Source organism: Nerophis ophidion, linkage group LG10 (genome assembly GCF_033978795.1).
Source record: "Nerophis ophidion isolate RoL-2023_Sa linkage group LG10, RoL_Noph_v1.0, whole genome shotgun sequence".
Lineage (NCBI taxonomy): Eukaryota > Metazoa > Chordata > Actinopteri > Syngnathiformes > Syngnathidae > Nerophis > Nerophis ophidion.
In genome coordinates, this window is record NC_084620.1 from 42,730,040 (window position 1) to 42,756,167 (window position 26,128).

A 26,128-nucleotide genomic window follows, 5' to 3' on the forward strand; every position below is an offset into this window, starting at 1 on the left:
TACATGGCCCCATTCATTCTTTCCTTAACACGGATCAATCGTCGTGTCCCCTTAGCAGAAAAACAGCTCCAAAGCATGATGTTTCCACCCCCATGCTTCACAGTAGGTATGGTGTTTTTGGGATGCAACTCAGTATTCTTCTTCCTCCAAACACGACGAGTTGAGTTTATACCAAAATGGATACATGGATGATACAGAAGAGGATTGGGTGAATGTCATGTGGTCAGATGAAACCAAAATAGAACTTTTAAGAAAGTTAGTGACTCCACTATTAAAGTGGGTGACATTGTTATCACCAGGACAGGAACGATGAGGTCACCTACCTAGGTTCCATTCTAAAGGCTAATCTTTCCTGTGATAAAATGGCAACCAAGGTAATCAAAAAGGTCAACCAACGAACGGGATTTCTCTACAGAATCTCCTCTCTGGTCAACAAAAGCACCATGAAGATTCTAGTGGGAACACTCATTCAACCCTTTTTTGATTACGCAGGAAACTCCTGGTATCCCAGCACCTCCAAAACCCTCAAATCTAGACTCAAAACATCCCAGAACAAGCTAGTTAGGTTACTTCTAGACCTCCACCCCAGATTACACCTCATTCCTACCCACTTCTCCAAAGTGGGCTGGTTCAGAGTGGAGGACAGAGTAAAACAACTTGCACTGAGCCTAGTCTATAAAATTCGCTACACCTCCCTGATACCGAAGTACATGTCAAACTACTTCCATAACGTAAATGGCTGCCATAACCACAACACCAGGGGGAGCTCCACAAACCACGTTAAACCAAGATTCCGATCTAACTAAGGTTCTTAACTCTTTCTCCTTCTATGCCACATCAATATGGAATGCACTCCCAACAGGTGTAAAAGAAAGTGCATCTCTGTCCTCCTTCAAAACCGCACTAAAAGAACACCTCAAGGCAACTGCAACCCTAGACTAACACCCTCCCCGCACCACATCTCACCTCCCCGGATTGTAAATAATCAAATGTATATACTTGTTCTTATGCTTTCTGAACTCACTATGTTCACTGCTCGCTGTACATATCCTACGAAGTCAGACCTACATTGTTTCAATGTTCATTTCTCAGATGATACAATTGTTGATGACTGAAGTGCTGATATCAATCAACACCCCGCGCCAACCCCCCACCAAATCCCCTGCCCCAACCCCCTCCACATCCCACCCGGATTGTAAATAATGTAAATAATTCAATGTTTATACTCCGATGATTAACTTGTGTGATGACTGTAGTATGCTGATAGTATATATTTGTACCATGAAATACGTGGACCCCGACTTAAACAAGTTCAATAACTTATTCGGGTGCTACCATTTAGTGGTCAATTGTATGGAATATGTACTGTATTGTGCAATCTACTAATAAAAGTCTTAATCAAATCAATCAATCAATCAGGTTACTCATGTGATAACATTAAGAAATTATTCTTTCATGTAAACGTTTTACCACGATACCACTGGATACTTTTCACAAATAAACATTGGACTGCAATATAATAAAAGTAAAGAACATTTGTATGAAAACAAAGCATTAAAATAATACATAGCATGAAACTAATACAAATATTGCAAGAATTACTTACTTGTTTTACCACTTTCCTTACTTTCTTTTACACAGGAAGTTAACAAAATTTAAACAGGCAACGTTATAAGTAACAGACATGGAGAATGTGTAGGATTAAATATAAGCTTTTTTTCTTCCTGCTCCTTTTTAGACATGTTGAATTGTGCAAATGTAACTACACTATGTAACGTGTCTCTAAGCATGTCTCAAAAAAGTCATACCATACCATCGTCAACAAATGTTAGACATTTCTAAGTTTAGCATGTTTATGTTGTTATACTTCACTGATAATGTTTTTTCTTCAGGCGTCACACAGCTATTTTGTGCCGTGACTAGATGTAGAACAAAAACTTTCTCAGACACTGTCAGAGATAGACAAGTGTTTTCTTGATTTTACTTACGCCTTGCTCATCCCTGTAGTCTCTTATCTCCATTTTAACGTTGTTCTAAACTGTTTGACTATTTGCTCACGCAGTTGTGGACAAAGTGGTGTAGCTTGCCCCGTCCTTTCTTGTGAAAGACTGAGCATTTTTTAGGGAGTTGTTTATATACCCAATCATGGCACTCACCTGTTCCTAATTAGCCTGCACACCTGTTGGATGTTCCAAATAAGTGTTTGATGAGCATTCCTCAACTTTATAGGTATTTATTACCACTTTTCCCAATTTCTTTGTCACGTGTTGCTGGCATCAAATTCTAAAGTTAATGATTATTTGCACAAAAAAAAAGGGTTTATCAGTTTGAACATCAAATATGTTGTATTTGTAGCATATTCAACTGAATATGGGTTGAAAATAATTTTCAAATTATTGTATCCCGTTTATATTTACATCTAACACAATTTCCCAACTCATATGGAAACAGGGTTTGTAGATATAGATCAGACAGAAGGCAGCTGCATTAATTTGTTAAGATAAATGTGCGTTCAAAAATTGCAAAGAAATAATTTGTCTCTTTGGCTAATTTGGGGAACAAATAACATTCTAAATATTTTAAATAATTTCACCAATATTCATTAAACACAGTCAAACTGGTTTAAGATGTAAAAAATGAATGGCTCAATATTTTCTAAAAAACCTCTTATGGAATAAATAGTTCAGAAAATTAAAGCACATTTTCTTTGTAGAATTCTTCGAGCTGTTGAGCCGGGCGCAGAGCACCCGAGTTAACGACCAACGAGGACTACTCACAAAAGAAGACTTGGTGCTTCCCGATTTCCTTCGCTTGGTACCCCACCCAACATCCACCCCAACCCGAGGCCCCGGCCCTCGCTCAGAGAGCCTGGACTCCCACCTCGGCTCCAACGGACACTCTGCACCAAGGCGGTGCCTGATGCCCCCCGTGGCCCGCCACTCGCCGTTTGGCACCCACCTCTCCCCCATCCAACGGCCCCCTATTCCGGACGCTCGGCCCAGTCTTTGTACCGTGGAGGAGGACAGCCATGCCGATTTGACCCTTATGGGGGAGGGCGACATTAACAGCCCTAACAGCACCCTGCTTCCTCCGTCCCCGTCGCCCATGCCATCTCTGGAAGGCAGCTTGCCTGAGGCTAACTTCACTCCGCCGCCGCTGCCCTGCACCCAGTCGCATGGCGCAAAGTTGACTTCAGGTATTTCTTAATTGTAAAACACCAAACCTCTTTGTGATTTATCCTTTGCGCACTTTAATTACACTCCACAATGCAAGTCAGTTTTTTTATTTGATTTGTTGATTAAAATCTATATCACCATCATCTTGTAAATATAATTATTTGTGGTTGGTTGGTTGGTTGGTTGGTTTGTTGGCACCACCACTACAGAAAATAAATGTAGAATACAATCTTAGCATTTTCTGTCATAACATTAAAATTATAGGCCGTCCAGCAGTGTGCAAGTAACCACACACTGCGGTGAAAGGGCCCTCCACTACTCCATAATAAAAAGGCACTGTTATTGATAAATATGCAACAAAAACATCAGAAAAATGTGTTTAGTATAAGAATTATCTCTTGTAACACCACACTGCTGTGGGATGCCATGAGACTCTTCTTTGGCAAGAAGGAGTTTCACAAAAAAACTAAACAAAGTTTGCGTTTTGTTTGATGTTATGTTGTAAATCCTACGCTGTGTGCCAAACCCGGTTGTGGTATGAATATGGGTTTTTACTCATTAAGAGGGTAGGAAAATTTACGTTTAAAATATTAATAATCAGTTGTAACAGTACACAATATTGTATGATCAAGAACATGCACACACATAGACCTGTAAAACAGCACTCTACTTTTCATTTGCATATTTTAGCATTGTTATGAATAAATATACAACATAAGGTTTAAATAAATGCGTTTAGTTTATCAAGTCTCTGTTAAAAACAGTAGATTTGACACCTACATATTGCTGTAGGACAGCATTACACTTTTCCTTGGGAAGAAGCATTGTTACAAACGAACATGAAACCAAAAATTTGCATTTGATACATTATTTTTATATTGTTATAGTAAATTTGACACTGCAATGTGGTGACGAGCTTGATCAAACAAACAGACAAACACACATACACTGGAATGGCATTACAATCCTCCTAGAATTACGTATTGTTATGAATAAACATAAAAAAAGGACTTATCCAATTTGTATTTGGTAGAGTCATTTTTTGTTGTTGTAAATCAGTGGTTCCCAAAGTGGGCGGTACCGCCCCCCTGGGGGCGGTGGAAAGATCTGGGGGGGCGGTGAGGAAGAAGGGGGCGGTAGGGGGGCGGCAGTCCGAAGTCGAAGTCAGAAGTTCGAACGTTTGTTTGACGATTTGTACACAACACGTGCAGCAGGACGAGTCAGTGGACGACGCATCAGGGTCCGGTTACCACACGCCGCTCTGGCCCAGTCAGATCCGACAGCATAGACTCCATCCCATTAATATTAAGTGTGAGACAATGAAGGTTACTGGTGGAATGTTTATTTACCATTCTATGTTGCTGAAACAGTTAAAACTGCTAAAAAATAAATTGGTTTACTAAATTGGGTTTTATTTGTGAAATACACATTTGTGTTTAACCTTTCTCTTTTCAAATTGCAGCATACCAAATATCAAGAAAGAGGTGTTTGTTTCCATATGTGTCTGTGGGGGGGGCGCTAGGAATTCACTGGGGAGCCAAGGGGGCGCCAGCCTGCAAAAGTTTGGGAACCATTGTTGTAAATAGTCACCAGATAAGTCCCAAACACACTGCTGTAGGACAATATTCCACTCTTTGGTAAGAGGCATTGTTAGAAATATGCATACAACAAAAACGTCACAATGCCAATGAATTTTACTCCCTCCCATGGAGACTGCTCTTTAGCAACATGAAGCTGACAAATATCTGTTATCACAGTGCTTTTTGCCGTTGAAGGTTGTTTTGTCCCACAGCCTGGTCACTCACATCACCGTGGGACAGATTTCCACTCTACCAAGCACAAAGTGTTGCAACTCCTTTTACTTGTCTGTTGTCAGTGAGTATGTTGGATTGGATAACCGAGTTAGGGATTTGGTGATTGATTGTAAGGGTGATTTAGCAGATACATAATAAAAGTTTCAATAGGATACAACACGTTTGTCTTTTTGAAACCCACTTAAAATATTTCATCCATGTGTACCAGTGTAGTTTTTTTTCCCATGTTTTCATGTTGTTGCTGCATGTACTTCTTTTAGGCTCTGCTGTTAATAGTAGTATGGTGGATTTTGGTGCAGCTGCTTGCTGGTTGTTTGTGAAATTTGCTCTTTTTATTGGTGCTATTGCAAAAAGGTTTTATTGGTGGAGGTTTTGGCTTGCTATGTGGTAAGAAGAAATGCCAAGAATGTTTTTTTTGTTTACAAGCGGAGGGTTTGTTCAGGTGTTTTATTTTGTTTCGTGCTTGTTAACATGACACACAGCACCGCAAAATGTGGTCAGAGATGCTATTACTGGACAGAAACAAAATAATTGTAAGTGCTAGGTAACATAACAACAAAATGATCATGTTTTAGCTATAAGGCAAGTACTCTAGAGTTGACCAAATAAAGGACAGATATCTGTTTGATCATATTCCAATACAATTATATTAATGTTTATTGCAATTTTTAGAGTATATTAAGTTTTGGGGAAGACTGGTTGGGCAAACTCCCATGCACCCTCAAGAACCCTGCCGAGAGTATAGAGCTGGTCCACAGTTCCACGACCAGGACGAAAACCACACTGTTCCTCCTGAATCCGAGGTTCGACTATCCGGCGTAGCCTCCTCTCCAGTACACCTGAATAAACCTTACCGGGAAGGCTGAGCAGTGTGATCCCACGATAGTCGGAACACACCCTCCGGTCCCCCTTCTAAAAGAGAGGAACCACCACCCCGGTCTGCCAATCCAGAGGTACCGCCCCCGATGTCCACGCGATGCTGCATAGTCTTGTCAACCAAGACAGCCCCACAGCATCCAGAGCCTTAAGGAACTCCGGGCGGATCTCGTCCACCCCCGGGGCCTTGCCACCGAGGACCTTATTAACTACCTCAGCGACCTCAGCCCCAGAAATAGGAGAGTCCACCACAGATTCCCCAGGCACTGCTTCCTCATAGGAAGACGTGTTGGTGGGATCGAGGAGGTCTTCGAAGTATTCCTTCCACCTATCCACAACATCCGCAGTTGAGGTCAGCAGAACACCATCCGCACCATACACGGTGTTGATAGTGCACTGCTTCCCCTTCCTGAGGCGGCGGACGGTGGTCCAGAATCGCTTCGAAGCCGTCCGGAAGTCGTTTTCCATGGCTTCCCCGAACTCCTCCCAGGTCCGAGTTTTTGCCTCAGCGACCGCTGAAGCCGCACACCGCTTGGCCTGTCGGTACCTGTCCACTGCCTCCGGAGTCCTATGAGCCAAAAGGACCCGATAGGACTCCTTCTTCAGCTTTACGGCATCCCTCACTGCTGGTGTCCACCAAGGGGTTTTAGGATTGCCGCCCCGACAGGCACCAACTACCTTGCGGCCACAGCTCCGATCAGCCGCTTCGACAATAGAGGTGTGGAACATGGTCCACTCGGACTCAATGTCCAGCACCTCCCTCGTGACATGTTCGAAGTTCTTCCGGAGGTGGAAATTGAAACTTTCTCTGACAGGAGACTCTGCCAGACGTTCCCAGCAGACCCTCACAATGCGTTTGGGCCTGCCAGGTCGGTCCGGCATCCTCCCCCACCATCGCAACCAACTCACCACCAGATGGTGATCGGTAGAAAGCTCCGCCCCTCTCTTCACCCGAGTGTCCAAAACATAAGGCCGCAAATCCGATGACACAACTACAAATTCGATCATGGAACTGCGGCCTAGGGTGTCCTGGTGCCAAGTGCACATATAGACACCCTTATGTTTGAACATGGTGTTTGTAATGGACAAATTGTGACAAGCACAAAAGTCCAATAACAAAACACCACTCGGGTTCAGATCCGGGCGGCCATTCTTCCCAATCACGCCTCTCCAGGTTTCACTGTCGTTGCCAACATGAGCGTTGAAGTCCCCCAGTAGGACAAGGGAAGTTTGCCCAACCAGTCTACATGTGCTTTGTGGACTTGGAGAAGGCATTTGACCGTGTCCCTCGGGAAGTCCTGTGGGGAGTGCTCAGAGAGTATGGGGTATCGGACTGTCTTATTGTGGCGGTCCGCTCCCTGTACGATCAGTGCCAGAGCTTGGTCCGCATTGCCGGCAGTAAGTCGAACGCATTTCCAGTGAGGGTTGGACTCCGCCAAGGCTGTCCTTTGTCACCGATTCTGTTCATAACTTTTATGGACAGAATTTCTAGGCGCAGTCAAGGCGTTGAGGGGTTCCGGTTTGGTGACCCCAGGATTAGGTCTCTGCTTTTTGCATATGATGTGGTCCTGATGGCTTCATCTGACCGGGATCTTCAGCTCTCACTGGATCGGTTTGCAGCCGAGTGTGAAGCGACCGGAATGAGAATCAGCACCTCCAAGTCCGAGTCCATGGTTCTCGCCCAGAAAAGGGTGGAGTGCTATCTCCGGGTTGGGGAGGAGACCCTGCCCCAAGTGGAGGAGTTCAAGTACCTAGGAGTCTTGTTCACGAGTGAGGGAAGAGTGGATCATGAGATCGACAGGCGGATCGGTGCGGCGTCTTCAGTAATGCAGACGTTGTACCAATCCGTTGTGGTGAAGAAGGAGCTGAGCCGGAAGGCAAAGCTCTCAATTTACCGGTCGATCTACGTTCCCATCCTCACCTAGGGTCATGAGCTTTGGGTCATGACCGAAAGGATAAGATCACGGGTACAAGCGGCCGAAATGAGTTTCCTCCGCCGTGTGGCAGGGCTCTCCCTTAGAGATAGGGTGAGAAGCTCTGCCATTCGGGAGGAACTCAAAGTAAAGCCGCTGCTCCTCCACATCGAGAGGAGCCAGATGAGGTGGTTCGGGCATCTGGTCAGGATGCCTCCCGAACGCCTCCCTAGGGAGGTGTTTAGGGCACGTCCAACCGGTAGGAGGCCACGGGGAAGACCCAGGACACGTTGGGAAGACTATGTCTCCCGGCTGGCCTGGGAACGCCTCGGGATCCCCCGGGAAGAGCTAGACGAAGTGGCTGGGGAAAGAGAAGTCTGGATTTCCCTGCTTAGGCTGTTGCCCCCGCGACCCGACCTCGGATAAGCGGAAGAAGATGGATGGATGGATGGAAGTTTTGGGGAAAAAATTATTCAATATAACACTCCTACACAGACCTCTCAAATAATAGTAACAATAAAAACAAATATTAGACATAAATATGTATTTTTATTTTTTTAAGACATGTGCTTTTGTTTCTTTTATCACAAAAGGCAGTTACACGGCGTAGTTACAGATCTATTCATCCATCCATTTGCTACCGCTTGTTCCTCTCGGGTTCGTAGGGGGACTGGAGCGTATCTCAGCTGGACTCAGCAGGAAAGGCAGGGTACGCCCTGGACTTCCTCACAGGGCCAACATAGATAGACAGACAACATTCACACACTAGGGAAAATTTAAAGTTAGTTAAAGTTCCAATGATAGTCACACACACACTGGGTGTGCTGAAAGTTGTCCTCTGCATTTGACCCATCCCCATGTTCACCCTCTGGAAGGTAGGGGGGAGCAGGGTGCCACGCTGTTGAATCATTTTGTTGATTTAACCCCCAATTCCAACCCTTGATGCTAAGTGCCTAGCAGGGAGGCGATGGGTCCCATCATTGGTATGACTCGGCCGGGGTTTGAACTCACAACCTCCCAGTCTCAGGCCGGACACGCTAACCACAAGTCCACTGAGCTGGCAGACAAATGTACCCAAAATTACACAGTAAATGTAGAATACAATATAAAATTTGATTAACACAATTAAAAAACAGAACAGACTATATATGGCTAATTAATTATTGCAATAATCTCAATTTGACATCACTTATTTATACATATATATATATATATATATATATATATATATATATATATATATATACATATATATATATATATATATATATATATATATATATATATTACATGGCTTTTATCAACTCCTCCAGATTGGTGCCGATTGTAAAGAGCTATGCTCGTACTACTACGGCAAGTCTGCTGCTAGCATAACACGACCACGTTTTTCGATAAGTCATTGAAATTATCTATTCGTTCTTTTTCTCAGCACTGCCCTTTACACTCACTTTCCCGCAACCCACGGTTGAAAAAAACTATGTTTTGTCCATCTAGCTCAGTGGTTCTTAACCTGGGTTCGATCGAACCCTAGGGGTTCGGTGAGTCGGCCTCAGGGGTTCGGTGGAGATCTAAACACACCGAACTCATCGTGCAATTACAAACTTCTCCGTAACGACGTATTACGGATATGGCAACAGCTGACTGATTTGCAGGTGTGTCATTTGTTGTGAGTTTATGCACTGTGTGGGTTTTGTTGCTTGAACAAGGTGATGTTCATGCACAGTTGATTTTGTACACCAGTAAAAAAAAACATGGTAACACTTTAGTATGGGGAACATATTCACCATTAATTAGTTGCTTATTAACATGCAAATTAGGAACATATTGGCTCTTAACTAGTCATTATTAAGTACTTATTAATGCCTTATTCGGCATGGCCTAACCCTCTAACACTGACCCTAACCAAATAACTCTAAATTAAGTCTTTGTTACTTCGAATATGTTCCCCATATTAAAGTGTTACCAAAAACCTATAACTTTGTCTTGAATTTGAAAAAAAAAAAACACATTTTATTTTTCACTAAAGAAGGGTTCGGTGAATGCGCGTATGAAACTGGTGCATGGGGTTCGGTACCTCCAACCAGGTTAAGAACCACTGATCTAGCTATTAGCTAATGCTAGCTAGTAAGACACTGATTGTTGAGCAGGTCTTACGGGGGTTCATTGTGGAATTTACTACACCAACTAGCCAAGAAACGGCTTGAAAATTTGAAAAAAAATTGTAAATCTGGGGAACTCCTAAACCAAGGTACCACTGTGATACAATACCCCAATTTGTACTTAATTTCTGCGTTTTTATCTCTTAGCTTTTTTAGCTAAAGATGTTAAATGTTACAAATAATTACTTTTATTTGGCTATGAGGAATTTCTCTTAATTGCAATATATTTAATTAAACTTCCTGCAACACACATTCAACATCCTATGGGGTGAGACCATTTCAAGTCAAATTATAATTCCTCAAATTAATTGAAATTCCAAATTGTCAATTTTGCACAACTTACAGATAAAAACTTACCAATAAATGTTTTACCATGAACAAGCGCCATATCTTGTAAGGCAGTGGTTCTAAACCTTTTTTCAGTGACGTACCCCCTGTGAACATTTTTTTAATTCAAGTACCCCCTAATCAGAGCAAAGCATTTTTTGTTGAAAAAAATAGATAAAGAAGTAAAATACAACACTATGTCATCAATTTCTGATTTATTAAATTGTACAACAGTGCAAAATATTGCTCATTTGTAGTGGTCTTTCATGAACTATTTGGAAAAAAAGATATACAAATAACTAAAAACTTGTTGAAAAATAAACAAGTGATTCAATTTTAAATAAAGATTTCTACACATAGAACTAATAATCAACTTAAAGTGCCCTCTTTGGGGATTGTAATAGAGATCCATCTGGATTCATGAACTTAATTCTAAACATTTCTTTCCAAAAAATAAATCTTTAACATTAATATTTATGGAACATGTCCACAAAAATGAATATTGCATTGTTGAATTTATTTTCACAGTTTATGAACTTACATTCATATTTTGTGACGTATTATTCAATAAATAAATTTATAAAGGATTTTTGAATTGTTGCTGTTTTTAGAATATTTTAAAACAATCTCACGTACCCCTTGGCACGCCTTCAAGTACCCCCAGGGGTACGCGTACCCCCATTTGAGAACCACTGCTGTAAGGTACAGATTAGCGCCAAACAAGATATTTGATGTTAATAATATGACCCCATAGATTTTTTTAAGTGAAATGCACCAAAGTAATTTTGAACCACAAACCATGGGCCTTCTATTTTCTGTTTGCAAAGCACTGCTCTTCACCATGGCAACCTATTTTTATCTTCTGGTTGATGGCGCTCTAGTTAGAAAGTGTCACTCATTTTAGTACATCTTCCTCCCTACTTTTTACCACAATAATAGTAAAACTAATGAATTTTAATTTTAGTAGGCCTATACATTTATCCATCAATCCATCTTCTTCTGCTTATCCGAAGTCGGGTCGCGGGGGCATCAGCCTAAACAGAGAAGCCCAGGTTTCCCACTCCCTAGCCACTTCATCCAGCTCCTCCTAGGGATCCTGAGGCGTTCCCAGGGCAGCTGGGAGACATAGGCCCGCCTAACCTGTCCTTGCTCTTCCCTGTAGCCTCCTACCAATTGGACGTGCCCCTCCCCAGGGAGGCGTTCAGGGGGCATTCTGACCAGATGCCCGAACCACCGCATCTGGCTCCTCTCGATGTGGAGGAGCAGTGGCTTTACTCTGAGCTCCTCTCTGATGACAGAGTTTCTTACCCTATCTCTAAGGAGAGTCCCGCCACTCTATGGAGGAAACTGATTTTGGGCCGGTTGTAGCTGTGATCTTGTCCTTTTGGTCAAAACCCGAAGTAGATTGAGAGCTTTGCCTTCCGGCTCAGTTCCTTCTTCACCACAACGGATTGATACAGGCCAGGGTTCGCAGTCCAATACCCCATATTCTATGAGGACTTTTCAAGGGACACGGTGGAATGTTTCTCCAAGTCCGCAAAGCACATGTAGACTGGTTGGGCAAACTCCCTCAAGGATTTTGCCAAGAATATAGAACTGGTCCACAGTTCCACGGCCAGGACGAAAACCACACTGCTCCTCTCCAGTACACCTGTATAGACCTTACTGTGAAGGCTTATACATTTAAAGGGGACCTATTATGCAAAACCAACTTTTCTTACCTATTGGTACCTGTTTTTGTGTATTTAGGATCTGCATATGTCCCGAAAATGTGAAATCAAACCATGGAGGCATGGCAGAGATATTTATAAAACAATCTTGCCTTCCTTCATACTTCGTCCAAATGAGCCGTTTGGAATTTGCCCCAATTGTGACGTTTTTCCAAAGTGTGAAGTCAGCGGATATCTCCACATAGGGTGGATATTTACCTGAAGTGCTTTGCACCAATCCGCCATGGCAGTCTTTCACTCAAGTCAATAAGCTCCTTCTTTTTCTGTATCCTCTTGTCGTGGGGCAGACTGCATCCTCTGCTGTTGTCATTTCTAATACAAATTAGCGTATAGTTGTAACTTATATCTTTCAGTAGACTCTAGAAACTACAACATGGCTGACGGATTAAGATCCAGTCTAAGTGAAGGCGTGTTTATTAGAGCGCCCACAAAGCGGTGCATCCTGAAGGACAGTCAGAAAGCGGATTAAAATGGTCTGTAAAAGATCATCTATTTACAATTTTGACCAAAGAATCACCATTGTGTGTTAGACCACGTGGAAGTGTTTAAATGTACAACAAATCATAATTGAAGCCTTTAAACGTATTCTATCTGTAGCTATTAATTTTAGCGTCCACTAGAGGGAGACTAAGCACAATTTAACAGTCGTGAAACGCCAGCCTGTTTTTGAATGAAATAAATATATTTAAAGGATAATTAAATGGTACACAATAAAATGTAGTCAATAATAGAACCACAGCTTTAAAAAGATATTGAATCAAATTTATTCAGGCTAAGTTAATTGTTTTAATGTAACAAAAAAAATATGAATGAAACAATACTTTACAAAATATAACACAACGCTTTATGTCAAAATTGTTGCATCACAACATTGTAAGTAGTTAAGATTTTCATTGAAATATAATTCAGACTGCACTGGATATTGCAGTTTTTACAAATGTGTTCTGTGAGTAAATTGGCACATCAATGCAATGTCATCTGTGTAATTTGTATTTGAATTGGACAAAAAAAGTGATTACAGCAATACTATAAATTGCAATTTAATGCACATCCCCATGGATATAGATACACTGCAATGTTTATCTTGTATAGTAAACTATTGGCTAAAATGTAATGGAACACAAACAATGAATAAGACTACACTGAGTACCACATAATGTTTTTAATAGTTATACTTCACTCTTGCTCCTGATGGGTGCTGGTTGGCGCCTTGATGGCAGCTCCCTCCATCAGTGTGTGAATGTGTGTGTGAATAGGTAAATGTGGAAGTAGTGTCAAAGCGCTTTGAGTACCTTGAAGGTAGAAAAGCGCTATACAAGTACAACCCATTTATATTCTTGTGTTTTTAATTTTGTGTTTTATGACCATGTGTTCTGTGTATAATGTGAGCGACTACCTGAGTCACACAAAAAACGGATTTACATCACAGTCCCAAAACTCCTTCGTAACCACCTACAACATGTAAATACAAGAAGGCCCCGGGACTCAAACATGCGCACAAGGAAGTGAATTACATGTAAACACACAGCTGAATGACTTCCCACAAGGGGAAAAAATGTTAACACAAGATCTGTGCTGGGATTGCGAAACCGCATGACAAATCAGTCAACCATATTTGGTCATACAAACCACAACAGGAAGTTATGTTAGATGCGGGTATGTAGCACCACTCACATTTTTAAAAATACTGTATTTTATTATAACCAGTGTTTCCCACAGAACGGCAATTAATTTGTGACAGTGTGGGCATGGCCAGTTGTGTAGTGGGGGTGTGGCCTGGATGGTGTCAAAAGTACATCATGTAATTTTAAAAATTAAAGTAAAGGCTAAACACATGTATACACTACAGTCGTGCTCATAAGTTTACATACCCTGGGAGAATTTATGATTTCTTGGCCATTCTTCAGAGAATATGAATAACACAAAAACCTTTCTTCCACTCACGCTTAATGGTCGTGTGAAGCTATTTATTGGCAACAACTGTGTTTACTCTTTTTAAATCAAAATGACAAAAGAAAGTACCCAAATGACCCTAATAAAAAGTTTACTTACCCCAGTGACTTTGATCTGATAACATGCACAAAAGTTGACACAAACAGGTTTGAATGGCTAATCAAGGTTCCAATCCTCACCTGTGACCTGTTTATTTGTAATTAACATGTGTGTATATAAATGTCAGTGAGTTTCTGAGCTTCTGACAGACCATTGCATCTTTCATTTAGTGCTGCACAAATGTTTCTGGATTCTGAGTCATGGGGAAGGCAAAATAATTGTCAAAGGATCTGTGAGAAAAGTTAATTGAACTGCATAAAACAGGAAAGGGGTATAAAAGATATCCAAGGAATTAAGAATGCCAATCAGCATTGATTGATTGATACTTTTATTAGTAGATTGCGCAGTTCAGTACATATTCCGTACAATTGACCACTAAATGGTAACACCCGAATATGTTTTTCAACTTGTTTAAGTCGGGGTCCACGTTAATCAATTCATGGTACAAATATATACTATCAGCATGATACAGTCATCACACAGGTTAATCATCATAGTATATACATTGAAATATTTACATTATTTACAATCCGGGGGGTGGGATGAGGAGCTTTGGTTGATATCCGTACTTCAGTCATCAACAATTGCATCAACTGAGAAATGGACATTGAAACAGTGTAGGTCTGACTTAATTGGATATGTACAGCCAGCAGAGAACATAGTGAGTTCAGATAGCATAAGAACAAGTAAATACATTAGAAGAACATTTGATTATTTACATTTAGTTATTTACAATCCGGGTAGATGGGATGTGAATGGGGGAGGGTATTAGTAAAGGGTTGATGTTGCCTGGAGGTGCTGTTTTAGAGCGTTTTTTAAAGGAATATAGAGATGCACTTACTTTTACACCTGTTGGGAGTGCATTCCACATTGATGTGGCATAGAAAGAGAATGAGTTAAGACCTTTGTTAGATCGGAATCTGGGTTTAACGTGGTTTGTGTAGCTCCCCCTGGTGTTGTGGTTATGGCGGTCATTTAAGGAAGTAGTTTGACATGTACTTCGGTATCAGGGAGGTGTAGCGGATTTTATAGACTAGGCTCACTGCAAGTTGTTTTACTCTGTCCTCCACCCTGAGCCAGCCCACTTTGGAGAAGTGGGTTCGAGTGAGGTGTGATCTGGGGTGGCGGTCTAGAAGTAACCGGACTAGCTTGTTCTGGGATGTTTGGAGTCTAGATTTGAGGGTTTTGGAGGTGCTGGGGTACCAGGAGGTGCAAGCGTAATCGAAAAAGGGTTGAATGAGAGTTCCCGCTAGAATCTTCAAGGTGCTTTTGTTGACCAGAAAGGAGATTCTGTAGAGGAATCTCGTTCTTTGGTTGACCTTTTTGATTACCTTGGTTGCCATTTTATCACAGGAAAGATTAGCCTCTAGAATGGGACCTAGGTAGGTGGGTGATCTCATCTTTCCTGGTGATAACAATGTCACCCACTTTTATAGTGAAGTCACTGACTTTCTTAAGGTTGATATGGGACCCAAATGGGATGGATTCCGTTTTACCTAAGTTTATGGATAGCTTGTTGTCAGCGAGCCAGGTGCAAATATTAAGTAGTTCACCACTGAGGATTTGTTCCACCTGTGAATTGTCCTTGCCCGATACCAGCAGGGCAGAGTCATCCGCAAACAGGAACAATTCACAGTGGCATGCTGATGGCATGTCATTTACGTATATTAGGAACAGTAAAGGTCCTAGTATACTGCCTTGGGGGACTCCACAGCTTACTGAGAGGGGAGGGGACACGATGCCGTTCACCTCTACCACCTGTTTCCTCCCCTCCAAGTAAGATTGCATCCAGCTTGATGAGGTTTTATCGAATTCGATTGCTCTGAGCTTATCCAACAGTATAGCGTGGTTAACGGTGTCAAAGGACTTCTGAATGTCCAGCATGACCATGCCGCAGTATTTGCCCGCGTCTACCTCATGTTTGATGTGGTCGGTCAGCTAGAGAAGGCATGTGTCAGTGGAGTGCTTAGGTCTGAAGCCGGATTGGAATTTGTACTATGAGTAGCAAGGTATCTAGCCACCTGTTCATAAACTATTTTTTCCATTACTTTCGAAATGAAACCGAGAATACAAACAGGTCGGTAGTTAACAGGTCCTAATTTGCTTCCTTTTTTATAAAGGTGGGTTACTCTTGCTATCTCGAAATCCTTGGGTACTTGGCCTTGTTTGAGTGAGAGGTTTATTATATGTGTGATTTTTGGGGCAATGGTGGTGGCAGAGTCCATGAGGAATCTGGAGGGGCCTTGTTTGGGTGGAGCGCGCTCAATTTATTAAGCACCTCGTTAGCTGAGATCATTTCTAATTTGAAATTGTTGTTGTTTACTCATAGCTTTCTGTAGAAGGCTTTAATGTTTTCTACACCAAAGCGACCAGAGTGATGGGACAGCTTGTTAACGAGAGTTGTGGCTATGCTGGTGAAAAAAGTGTTGAGTCTGCTTGCTACCTCCATTTTGTCTATAATGAGGGGGTCGCCCTCCTTCATGTTGATGTTGGTGAGTCTGGTTTTAAGTTCTGGCTGCATCCAGGAAGCTGGTTGTTGAGAATTTTCCAGAGCTCACGTGGCTTATTTGTGTTTTCCTCTATTTTGTCATTGATATAATTTTTTAAAAAGGATTTAGTCAGGTTGTTTGTCTTATTTCCTAATTTATTGCATTGCTTTTTGAGCGTTGAAAGGAGTGATTTGAGGTTATTATTATTATTGGGTTATTTACTTCGGTTTTACACTTTTGGTATTCGCAGTATTTTCTGTTTCTGTCTTTTATGGCAGCTAATAGGTCTGGATTGATCCATGGTTCAGAGCGGGCTTTGATCCTGACTGTTCTCACGAGAGCTATATCATTTAGTATCGCTAGGAACATTTAGTATCGCTAGGAACGCTGTTTTGAAGCAATCCCAAGTATCTTCAACCAAGTTGCTCGTGAGCACAGGGGACCAGTCCCACTCACCTAATTTAAGGTTGAAATTATCACTGGAGTATGTTTTAAGGGATCTGGATTGAGCTATTTAGTGGCCATTGGCTTTAGGTTTACTTATTTTGCGCGTGCAGAAGGTTATATAGTGGTCGCTAAGACCACAGATCATGACCCCACTATTTTTATATTATGCTGGTCTGATGTGAGGATTAGATCTATGGTTGATTGGGTGGAATCACACACCTTTGTGGGGAGTGTTATTAGCTGGGAAAGAGCGTGCAGATTACAGAACTTGCTGTAAGATTTGAAGACAGGCGCATCTCTGCGTTGAACATCTGTGTCCAGATCTCCAGTTATAATTTTCTCCACGTTGTCTACATCAGCTAAGCACTCTTCAAGAGCACCATAGAAATCACTCTGATTAAGGGGGTCTGTATACAGTCCCTATCAGTAGCGGCTTAGCGTTTGTGAATTTGATTTCTGCCCACACAGATTCAAGGGCATTGTGGTTGAGATCAGAGCGAGTTATTGTGGTATAGTCATACTAAGTGTAGTTACATATCATTCCGATAGGTGGCAGTAGCGTGTAGAAAATACAGACTACCTGTTGTATGTACCAACGAAGAAGAGTTCTGAGTAAAGGAAGTAAACACTGCACGTCGTTGTGCGGCTCTCTCCTTCATGCTACCTTACAATACAACATATTGGCGACGAGGATAAAGTAAATAATGGCCTTGCTCGGTATTTCGCCACCTCCGGCATTCTTACACAGCCCAGGTGTGCCTACCGTCCACTTTGATACGTGGATATGGATGTTTGACAACTACATCTTAGCTCTCGCCGACAAGATGGAAGATAAAAGGAAGCGCGCCTTGCTAATACACACGGTCGGTACGGAGGCGCAACGTATTTTTTACACGCTGCCAGTTGATAGTGACTCTTATGAAGATGCTCTAAAAGCATTAAAAAAGTACTTTGTACCGAAGTTAAACGTCGTGGCGGAGAGAAACAAGTTCCGACAGAGATCTCAGAGGACCGGTGAGTCTACTACTGAGTTTGTAGCTTCCCTGCGTGAGCTCGTTGCTTCGTGCGAGTTCGGCGCCCTTGCTGAAGACATGATGAGGGACCAGATTGTTGAAAAAACGAACAATGCTAGGATAAGAGAACATTTACTGCTTGAGGACAATCTGACTTTGGAGAAAACCATTACAATTTCATGTCAAATCGAACATGCTGTCGCTGGAGCTAAAGCGATGCTAACTACACACCACGAGTTACCAGCAGAAGTCGGCATGGTGCGTGGGGGGTCTACGTCACGCGGTGGGTGGGCGACACAGACGTCCACAGAGACCTTCATTCTCCGCTTCCCACCCTCCTTCCAACGTGGTTGCTGCTGGTAAGAGTTGCCACCGGTGTGGTACAATAAACCACCTAGCTAACGACCCCAAGTGCCCAGCAAGATCAGTTACATGCAGACAATGTAATAAAAAAGGACATTATGCTAAAGTCTGTAAAGGCAAGTCTGCATCCCATAACGTGGGGGAAGTGTCCACTACATCCACAGAGAATGTTGATACTGTTACAGTGCTACAAATTAATAAGACTGATGCGACCCAGTGTAATAAGCTGATGTGCTCCGCCTCCCTGGAGGCGTGCAGCGGTCCCACAATCACTGCTAATTTATTGGTAGATACTGGATCCGGCGTTTCCATCCTCCCTGAGCACGTGTACAGAAAGTACTTCAGTCATGTGACTCTTTCAAAACCCAAAAAGAGACTTACCACTTACACACAGAAACCAATACAAGTACTTGGTTGTGTGGAACTAAAGGTGACCTACGAGGCGAATAGTGCGTCTACACGCATTCATGTAGTGCCAGCGGGTACACCCATATTGGGCATGGACCTTTTCAATGCACTGCGTTTACGTATATCAGATGGTAAAGTGACTACCAGTAAAATACCACATACTACAAATGCTACTGTTCCAGTGCACTACACTGCTGTTAACATGGAGCCAGCTGTCAATACAGAGAGTACAGGTACAGTTAAAGGCTTCGTCCATAAAGTCAAGGTGAGACCTGATGTGCAGCCTGTGCAGATGAAGCTACGCCGTCTACCCTTCGCTGTACGTGAGCAAGTTTCAGAGGAGCTGCAGAAGTTGGAGAAAGATGGAGCGATTGAACGCATCGACTCCTCACCGTGGGTATCACCCATTGTGGTAGTGAAACGGAAGTCCAGCCGGCTCAGATTATGTGCTGATCTCCGTGAGCCTAACAAGGCAGTGGTCATTGATAGCCACCCCTTGCCACACATCGAGGAGGTGTTCCATGAGCTGCGAGGAGCACGCATGTTCTCATCCATTGACCTCGAAAACGCATATCATCAAGTTCCACTCCACCCTGAGAGCAGAGACCTTACCAGCTTTATCACACATGGACTTTTTCGCTTTACAAAGGTTCCATTCGGTCTTGCCTCGGCTCCTAGTGCATTCCAGCGAATGATGTCGCAGATCCTGTCGGGCCTGGATGGTGTACAGTGTTACTTAGATGACATTGTAGTGTATGCCAACACCCCAGAGCTGCATGACAGAAGGCTAAAGGCTGTGCTGCACCGCCTACACAGCAGTGGCCTGAAGCTGAATATGGATAAGTGTCTTTTCAGATTAACCGAACTGTTCTACTTAGGGCATGTTGTTTCTGCTTCTGGTATCCGCCCTAACCCAGACCAAGTTGCTGCTATTGTGAAAGCTCCTGCTCCTGAGGATGCTACCGCCCTCCAATCCTTCCTGGGCCTCACCGGGTGGTATTCCAAGTTCATCCCCAGCTATGCTTCTGTGGTGGAGCCTCTCCGTGCTCTCCTGAGAGGGGACGCACTGTTCCAATAGTCCAATAGTCGGCTTTTACCCGACTCAAAGAACTGATTGCTACAAGCCCGGCACTTGCGCTGTTCGACCCCACTCTCCCAACACTAGTCAGTACAGATGCCTGTGACTACGGCATAGGCGCCGTGCTTACACAAATGCACGGGGAAGCCGAATTGACTGTTGCTTTTGCATCCAGAGCCCTTACTCCCAGTGAACGAAACTACTCCATCATTGAAAAAGAGGCTCTAGCCTGTGTGTGGGCAGCTGAGCAATGGCGTACTTACCTGTGGGGGAGACACTTTACCCTGCGCACGGATCACAGCCCTCTGTCAACTCTCCTATCCACAAAAGGCTTCGGAAGAGCAGGCTTGAGGATAGCGAGGTGGTCTGCCCGCCTCATGTGGTTTAACTACAGCGTGGAATACAAACCTGGCCGTGACAATGTTGTAGCGGACTGTCTGTCACGCCTACCCCTGCCTGTCCTTGACCAACTGGAGTTGGAGGAAGACACTATAGCGCTAGTGACTGTTGACCTAACCTCTCTTACAGCTGACCAGTTACGCACTGCCTACACAGACTGTCCTGTTTTACAGCAGGTCACCAAGCACATTCGCGAACGGTGGCCACACACTCCTAAGGGCCTGAACTCAGCCCTGTTACCTTATTACCGTGTACGTACTGAGTTGGCTGAGCTGGATGGCTACCTGGTACGTGGCACTCACCGTGTGGTGATTCCCTCAGCTCTTCAGTCACAACTTATACACCTGGCTCACAATGCTCAGTAGTCAGAACCAAACAGAGACTGAGAGAACTCTACTGGTGGCCTGGAATGGACTCTGATGTTGAGACTGCCATCAAGTCATGTGCCACCTGCTCCCAACATGACAAAACAGCAAAGACACGTGCTGCTCCTTTGCAACCTGTTGCCTTTCCCAATGGTGCCTGGGAAAAACTTGCTATGGAAATAGTGGGTCCATTTCACTCTGCTTCTCCTGACTGCCGCTTTGCTATCACTTTAGTGGACTATTATAGCAAATGGCCAGAAGTGGCCTTCACATCAGATGTAACATCCAGTACCGTCATAACCTTCCTGTCCACCGTCTTCAGCCGTGAGGGTAACCCCCTCGAGCTAGTCACTGACAACGGCTCCTCCTTTGTATCTGCTGAGTTTGAGGCTTACTTAGCGGCCCAAGGCATTACACACCGCCGCAGTTCTGTCTACTATCCTCAGAGCAACGGAGAGGTCGAGAGGTGGAACAGGGTGTTTAAAGACTGTCTCCAAACAGCTGACATTGAGGGTAAACCCTGTAAGCCCTTTGTCACTGATTTCCTTCTAACATACCGTGCCACTCCCCATGCAGTGACTCAAATATCTCCTGCTGAGCTTCTGCATGGCCGTCCTTTCCGCACAAACCTGAACATTAAAGGTCTCCCGCCGCCTCCTGCCTCTGCTCGGCGTGACACCTTGAAACACACCGTGGCGCTGAAGCAAGCCAAAGTGAAAAGATATACTGATCCTATGTTCTTAAAAAGCGGGATATGTTGTATAGTCATACTAAGTGTAGTTACATATCATTCCGATAAGTGGCAGTAGCGTGTAGAAAATACAGACTACCTGTTGTATGTACCAATGAAGAAGAGTTCTGAGTAAAGGAAGTAAACACTGCACGTCGTTGTCCGGCTCTCTCCTTCATGCTACCTTACAATACAACAGTTATGTATTTAATATCCTGGTGAATATACATACAAACACCACCGCCATGTTTATTCCTGTCCTTTCTGATGACCGAGAAGTTTTCTATCTCTATCTCTGAGTCAGAAACACTTTCATCTAATTTAGTTTTGCAGAAACACAGAATTTTCACCTTATTGTTGTGGAAAATTTCTCTGATTTGGTCGAGTTTATTTCCAGAGAGGCTGTTCACATTAAGATGGATGATGTGTAGCCCACCGGAACCAAAAAGATCATCAGAGTCCGTTGGGGAGGGGTACTGTCCAGAAGATGGGGGGATGTTGGTTGTTATTGAGGTTTGGGTGGCAAGACTTGGGGGAGGGGGAGAGAGGCCCATTGTTTGTCGTCCAGGTGATGGGGGAGGGGCGTGGTTGAAGAGGGGGAGGCGGGGCCAGGTAGAAGTGGTGGGGTTTGACGTGGTTTTCGCTGGTTTTGGTGAGGTGGAGAACAAGGACCAGGGATCCACGAAGAGACCTCCGAAACCTGTGTAGGCCGTGGGTGGTCCAGGTGACGCGGCGATGACCCTCAGGGTTTCGGGAGTTTAATGGCGGCCAGGGTGTCGTCAAAAGCCATTATGCCGTCCGCCGCCAAGCCGCTGTGCTCACCGGTGTCCGAGTTGTCTTCTTCTGTCTCTGGGCCGCCAACCGCACCGATGTTCGTAGTGAAGTCCTCTGTTGTGCCACTGACCGCTGGAACGCAGGTGAGCTTGTGTGGTGATGAACAAGTAAGAGCTGGCGCAGGTGGAGAGCTAATGTTTTTAGCATAGCTCCGACGAGGTCCAGCAGCTACGCTCGCTTCTTCGGCGTCATTAGCAACAATATTGCTAGGCTTTGCCAGGCGTGATAACATTAACCATGTGGTTGTTGGTCCAGGGTTTAGTTCAGTTTCTCCTGAGAGTAGAAGTAATAGTAAAATTGTACAGTGGGGCAAAAAAGTATTTAGTCAGCCACCGATTGTGCAAGTTCTCCCACTTAAAATGATGACAGAGGTCTGTAATTTTCATCATAGGTACACTTCAACTGTGAGAGACAGAATGTGGGGAAAAATCCAGGAATTCACATTGTAGGAATTTTAAAGAATTTATTTGTAAATTATGGTGGAAAATAGGTATTTGGTCAACCATTCAAAGCTCTCACTGATGGAAGGAGGTTTTGGCTCAAAATCTCACGATACATGGCCCCATTCATTCTTTCCTTAACACGGATCAATCATCCTGTCCCCTTAGCAGGAAAATAGCCCCAAAGCATGATGTTTCCACCCCCATGCTTCACAGTAGGTGTGGTGTTCTTGGGATGCAACTCAGTATTATTCTTCCTCCAAACACGACAAGTTGAGTTTATACCAAAATGGATACATGGATGATACAGCAGAGGATTGGGAGAATGTCATGTGGTCAGATGAAACCAAAATAGAACTTTTTGTTATAAACTCAACTCGTCGTGTTTGGAGGAACAAGAACACTTGAGTTGCATCCCAAGAACACCACACCTACTGTGAAGCATGGGGCTGGAAACATCATGCATTGTTTTCCATTTTCAATCCTTTTTTAAAAATGCTCCAGGAGTCCACTCGGGCGGCACTAAAGAGCTGCGGGTTGCTGACCCCGCCTTAACTGTATGTTGGAATTTACTATGGCAGACAGGTAAACGGTCCTTTAAATAAGAGAGGAAAATCTTTTCAACTTGAGATTTTTTATTTTTTAGTCTCCGCACTGTAGTCACTGTAAAACTAAACATGCATATGAAAACACATGAGTTTATACACAGTGCACATACGTAGGCATATGTAGGAATCGACAACATGTATATGAAAAGAGGAGTTCAACCATACTGATTAAAGGTTGCCTCTTATGCCGCTAACTAAATATGAACATAGAATTAATGAAAATTGGCATGGCGCTCATTTTAAATTTCCACAAATGTTTAATAGATTACATTTTGACGAAACAAAATTGACATAAAACAGCAAATGCACACACTTATAATCTGTACCACATTTTCTGCAATATGGATTCGCAATCTGTAGACAAGTGAAACTATCTATTGCGTGTTGACGCTTTGCAGGGAGTCGGTGAGCACCACAACACTGCAAAAGCACAAGAAAATGCATTTTACAATACATTTTTTTTTAATTTAGGAGATGTTTATTATAGTATATTCAAAATAATATATTAATATATTTCTAAAATGAAAAACTATGTAATAAAGACAGAACATTCACTTACTTGTCTCAGTTAAGAGACACCAATCCTCTGCCGGCAAGTTTAGCAGGTCGGCTTCTCGTGCGTTATCAAGTTTCCACACGTTTTAATAAACGCAACCCTTTTGAGTTTTGTGGAGCAAGACCGGCATGCATGATTGAGGACAAGCGATGAACGTGCAGAGATTTAGTATTCGACGAATGTTGATGCTGCAAGATGTTATTCTGTCCAAGCAAACACGTGTTTACACCAGATGCAACAAGTTTGCATGCACTGACCACCAAATGTTTGGCAAAGGTTGCTGATAGGACTGATTTCCCCGTTATTACTCATGCAGGCACAGAAACATACGTTCTTTGCAGGGCCAGTCTCTCCACAGGTGCAGGACACATGCACACACGTATCACCATGAGTGTTGGGTTTCAGCAGCACAGGTGTGCATGCGCACTCTAAACAAAATATACAGAATATTCCCAGGGCTCTGTATACGAGCAGGCTGGTTTTAAAGATAATGTACATGTCATTGTACGTCTAGTGTACCAAAATAAACATAATAGCGGTGTAATGCCACCTAGTCAGCTGTTGCTGCTTTTATCAGGCTTGGACAAAATGTGCATGACAGCAAGTGTATGCGTTTGTGTGTAGACATAGACCAGGGATGTCAAACTCATTTTCATTGATGGCCACATCGCAGTAATGGCTGCTTTCAGAGGACCGCTTTTTTAAAATTAATTTACATTATGCATGTGGGTAATACCTGTGATTAATCATGATTAATCGAAATGCATACGGTATGCATTTGATTGTTAGATTATTTTTATGTACACAAACCCAGTTTCCATATGAGTTAGGAAATTGTGTTAGATGTAAATATAAACAGAATTCAATGATTTGTAAATCCTTTTCAACCCATATTCAAGTGAATGCACTACAAAGACAAGATATGTGATGTTCAAATTCAAACTTTATTTTTTTTTGCAAATAATAATTAACTTTGAATTTCATGGCTCCAACATGTACCTAAGTAGTTGGGAAAGGGCATGTTCACCACTGTGTTACATCACCTTTTCTTTTAACAACACTCAATAAACGTTTTGGATCTGAGGAATCTAATTGTTGAAGCTTTGAAAGTGGAATTCTTTCCCATTCTTGTTTTATGTAGAGCTTCAGTCGTTCAACAGTCCGGGGTCTCCGCTGTCGTATTTTACGCTTCATAATGCGCCACACATTTTCGATGGGAGACAAGTCTGGACTGCAGGCGGGCCAGGAAAGTACCCGCACTCTTTTACTACGAAACCACGCTGTTATAACACGTGGCTTGGCATTGTCTTGCTGAAATAAGCAGGGGCGTCCATTATAAAGTTGCTTGGATGACAACATATGTTGCTCCAAAACCTGTATGGACCATTCAGCATTCGGCCCAAAACGAAGCCGGCGGCATTCCTTGGTGTTGTTGATAAATGGGTTTTGCTTTGCATTGTAGAGTTTTAACTTGCACTTACAGATGTAGCAACCAACTGTAATTACTGACAGTGGTTTTACGAAGTGTTCCTGAGCCCATGTGGTAATATCCTTTACATACTGATGTCGGTTTTTGATGCAGTACCGCCTGAGGGATCAAAGGTTCCGTAATATCATCGCCTATGTGCAGTGATTTCTCCAGATTCCCTGAACCTTTTGATGATTTTACGAACCGTAGATGATAAAATCCCTAAATTCCTTGCAATAGCTCGTTGAGAAATGTTGTTCTAAAACTGTTTGACAATGTGTTTACAAATTGGTGACCCCCGCCCCATCCTTGTTTGTGAATTACTTAGAATTTCATGGAAGCAGCTTTTATACCCAATCATAGCACCCACCTGTTCCCAATTAGCCTGCACACCTGTGGGATGTTCCAAATAAGTGTTTGATGAGCATTCCTCAACTTTATCAGTATTTATTGCCCCCTTTACCAACTTCTTTGTCACGTGTTGCTGGCATCAAATTCTAAAGTTAATGATTATTTGCAAAAAAAAGTGTTTTATCAATTTGAACATCAAATATGTTGTCTCTGTAGCATATTCAACTGAATATGGGTTGAAAATGATTTGCAAATCATTGTATTCCATTTATATTTACATTTAATACTATTTGCCAACTCATATGCAAACGGGGTTTGTATACCTTGCTTTAAAATCATGAATAAAGGTGACAAGCAGATATTTAACTATTTGTTTGTAGTACAGTATATAATAATACAATTGTCATCATCAGATAATATTAAGTTTAATATGCATTTTTTTTCTGGCAAAATTTAAAGCACATTTTGTTCAATCAGAAGGGAAAAAAAGTGTTTTATTGAAACCCATTTTTTTCAGCCTTTTGCGGGCCAC

The 26,128-nt window shown here is 42.8% G+C and overlaps 1 protein-coding gene across 3 annotated transcripts in view; it reads left to right on the top strand.

The window, feature by feature from the left end:
- LOC133560849 (regulator of G-protein signaling 12-like) overlaps nt 1–26,128 on the top strand; it is a 183,759-nt gene that overhangs the window by 151,931 nt on the left and 5,700 nt on the right. Inside the window, exon 16 of one of the 3 annotated variants that reach the window (XM_061913839.1) lies at nt 2,714–2,875. The exons of 1 other annotated variant lie outside the window; for it this stretch is intronic. In XM_061913839.1, coding sequence (XP_061769823.1) covers nt 2,714–2,731 — 18 coding nt within the window. In that variant the 3' untranslated portion in view covers nt 2,732–2,875. Of the gene's footprint in view, nt 1–2,713; nt 3,197–26,128 lie in introns of those variants that run through there. One more of the 3 variants, XM_061913837.1, reaches the window with a different exon arrangement.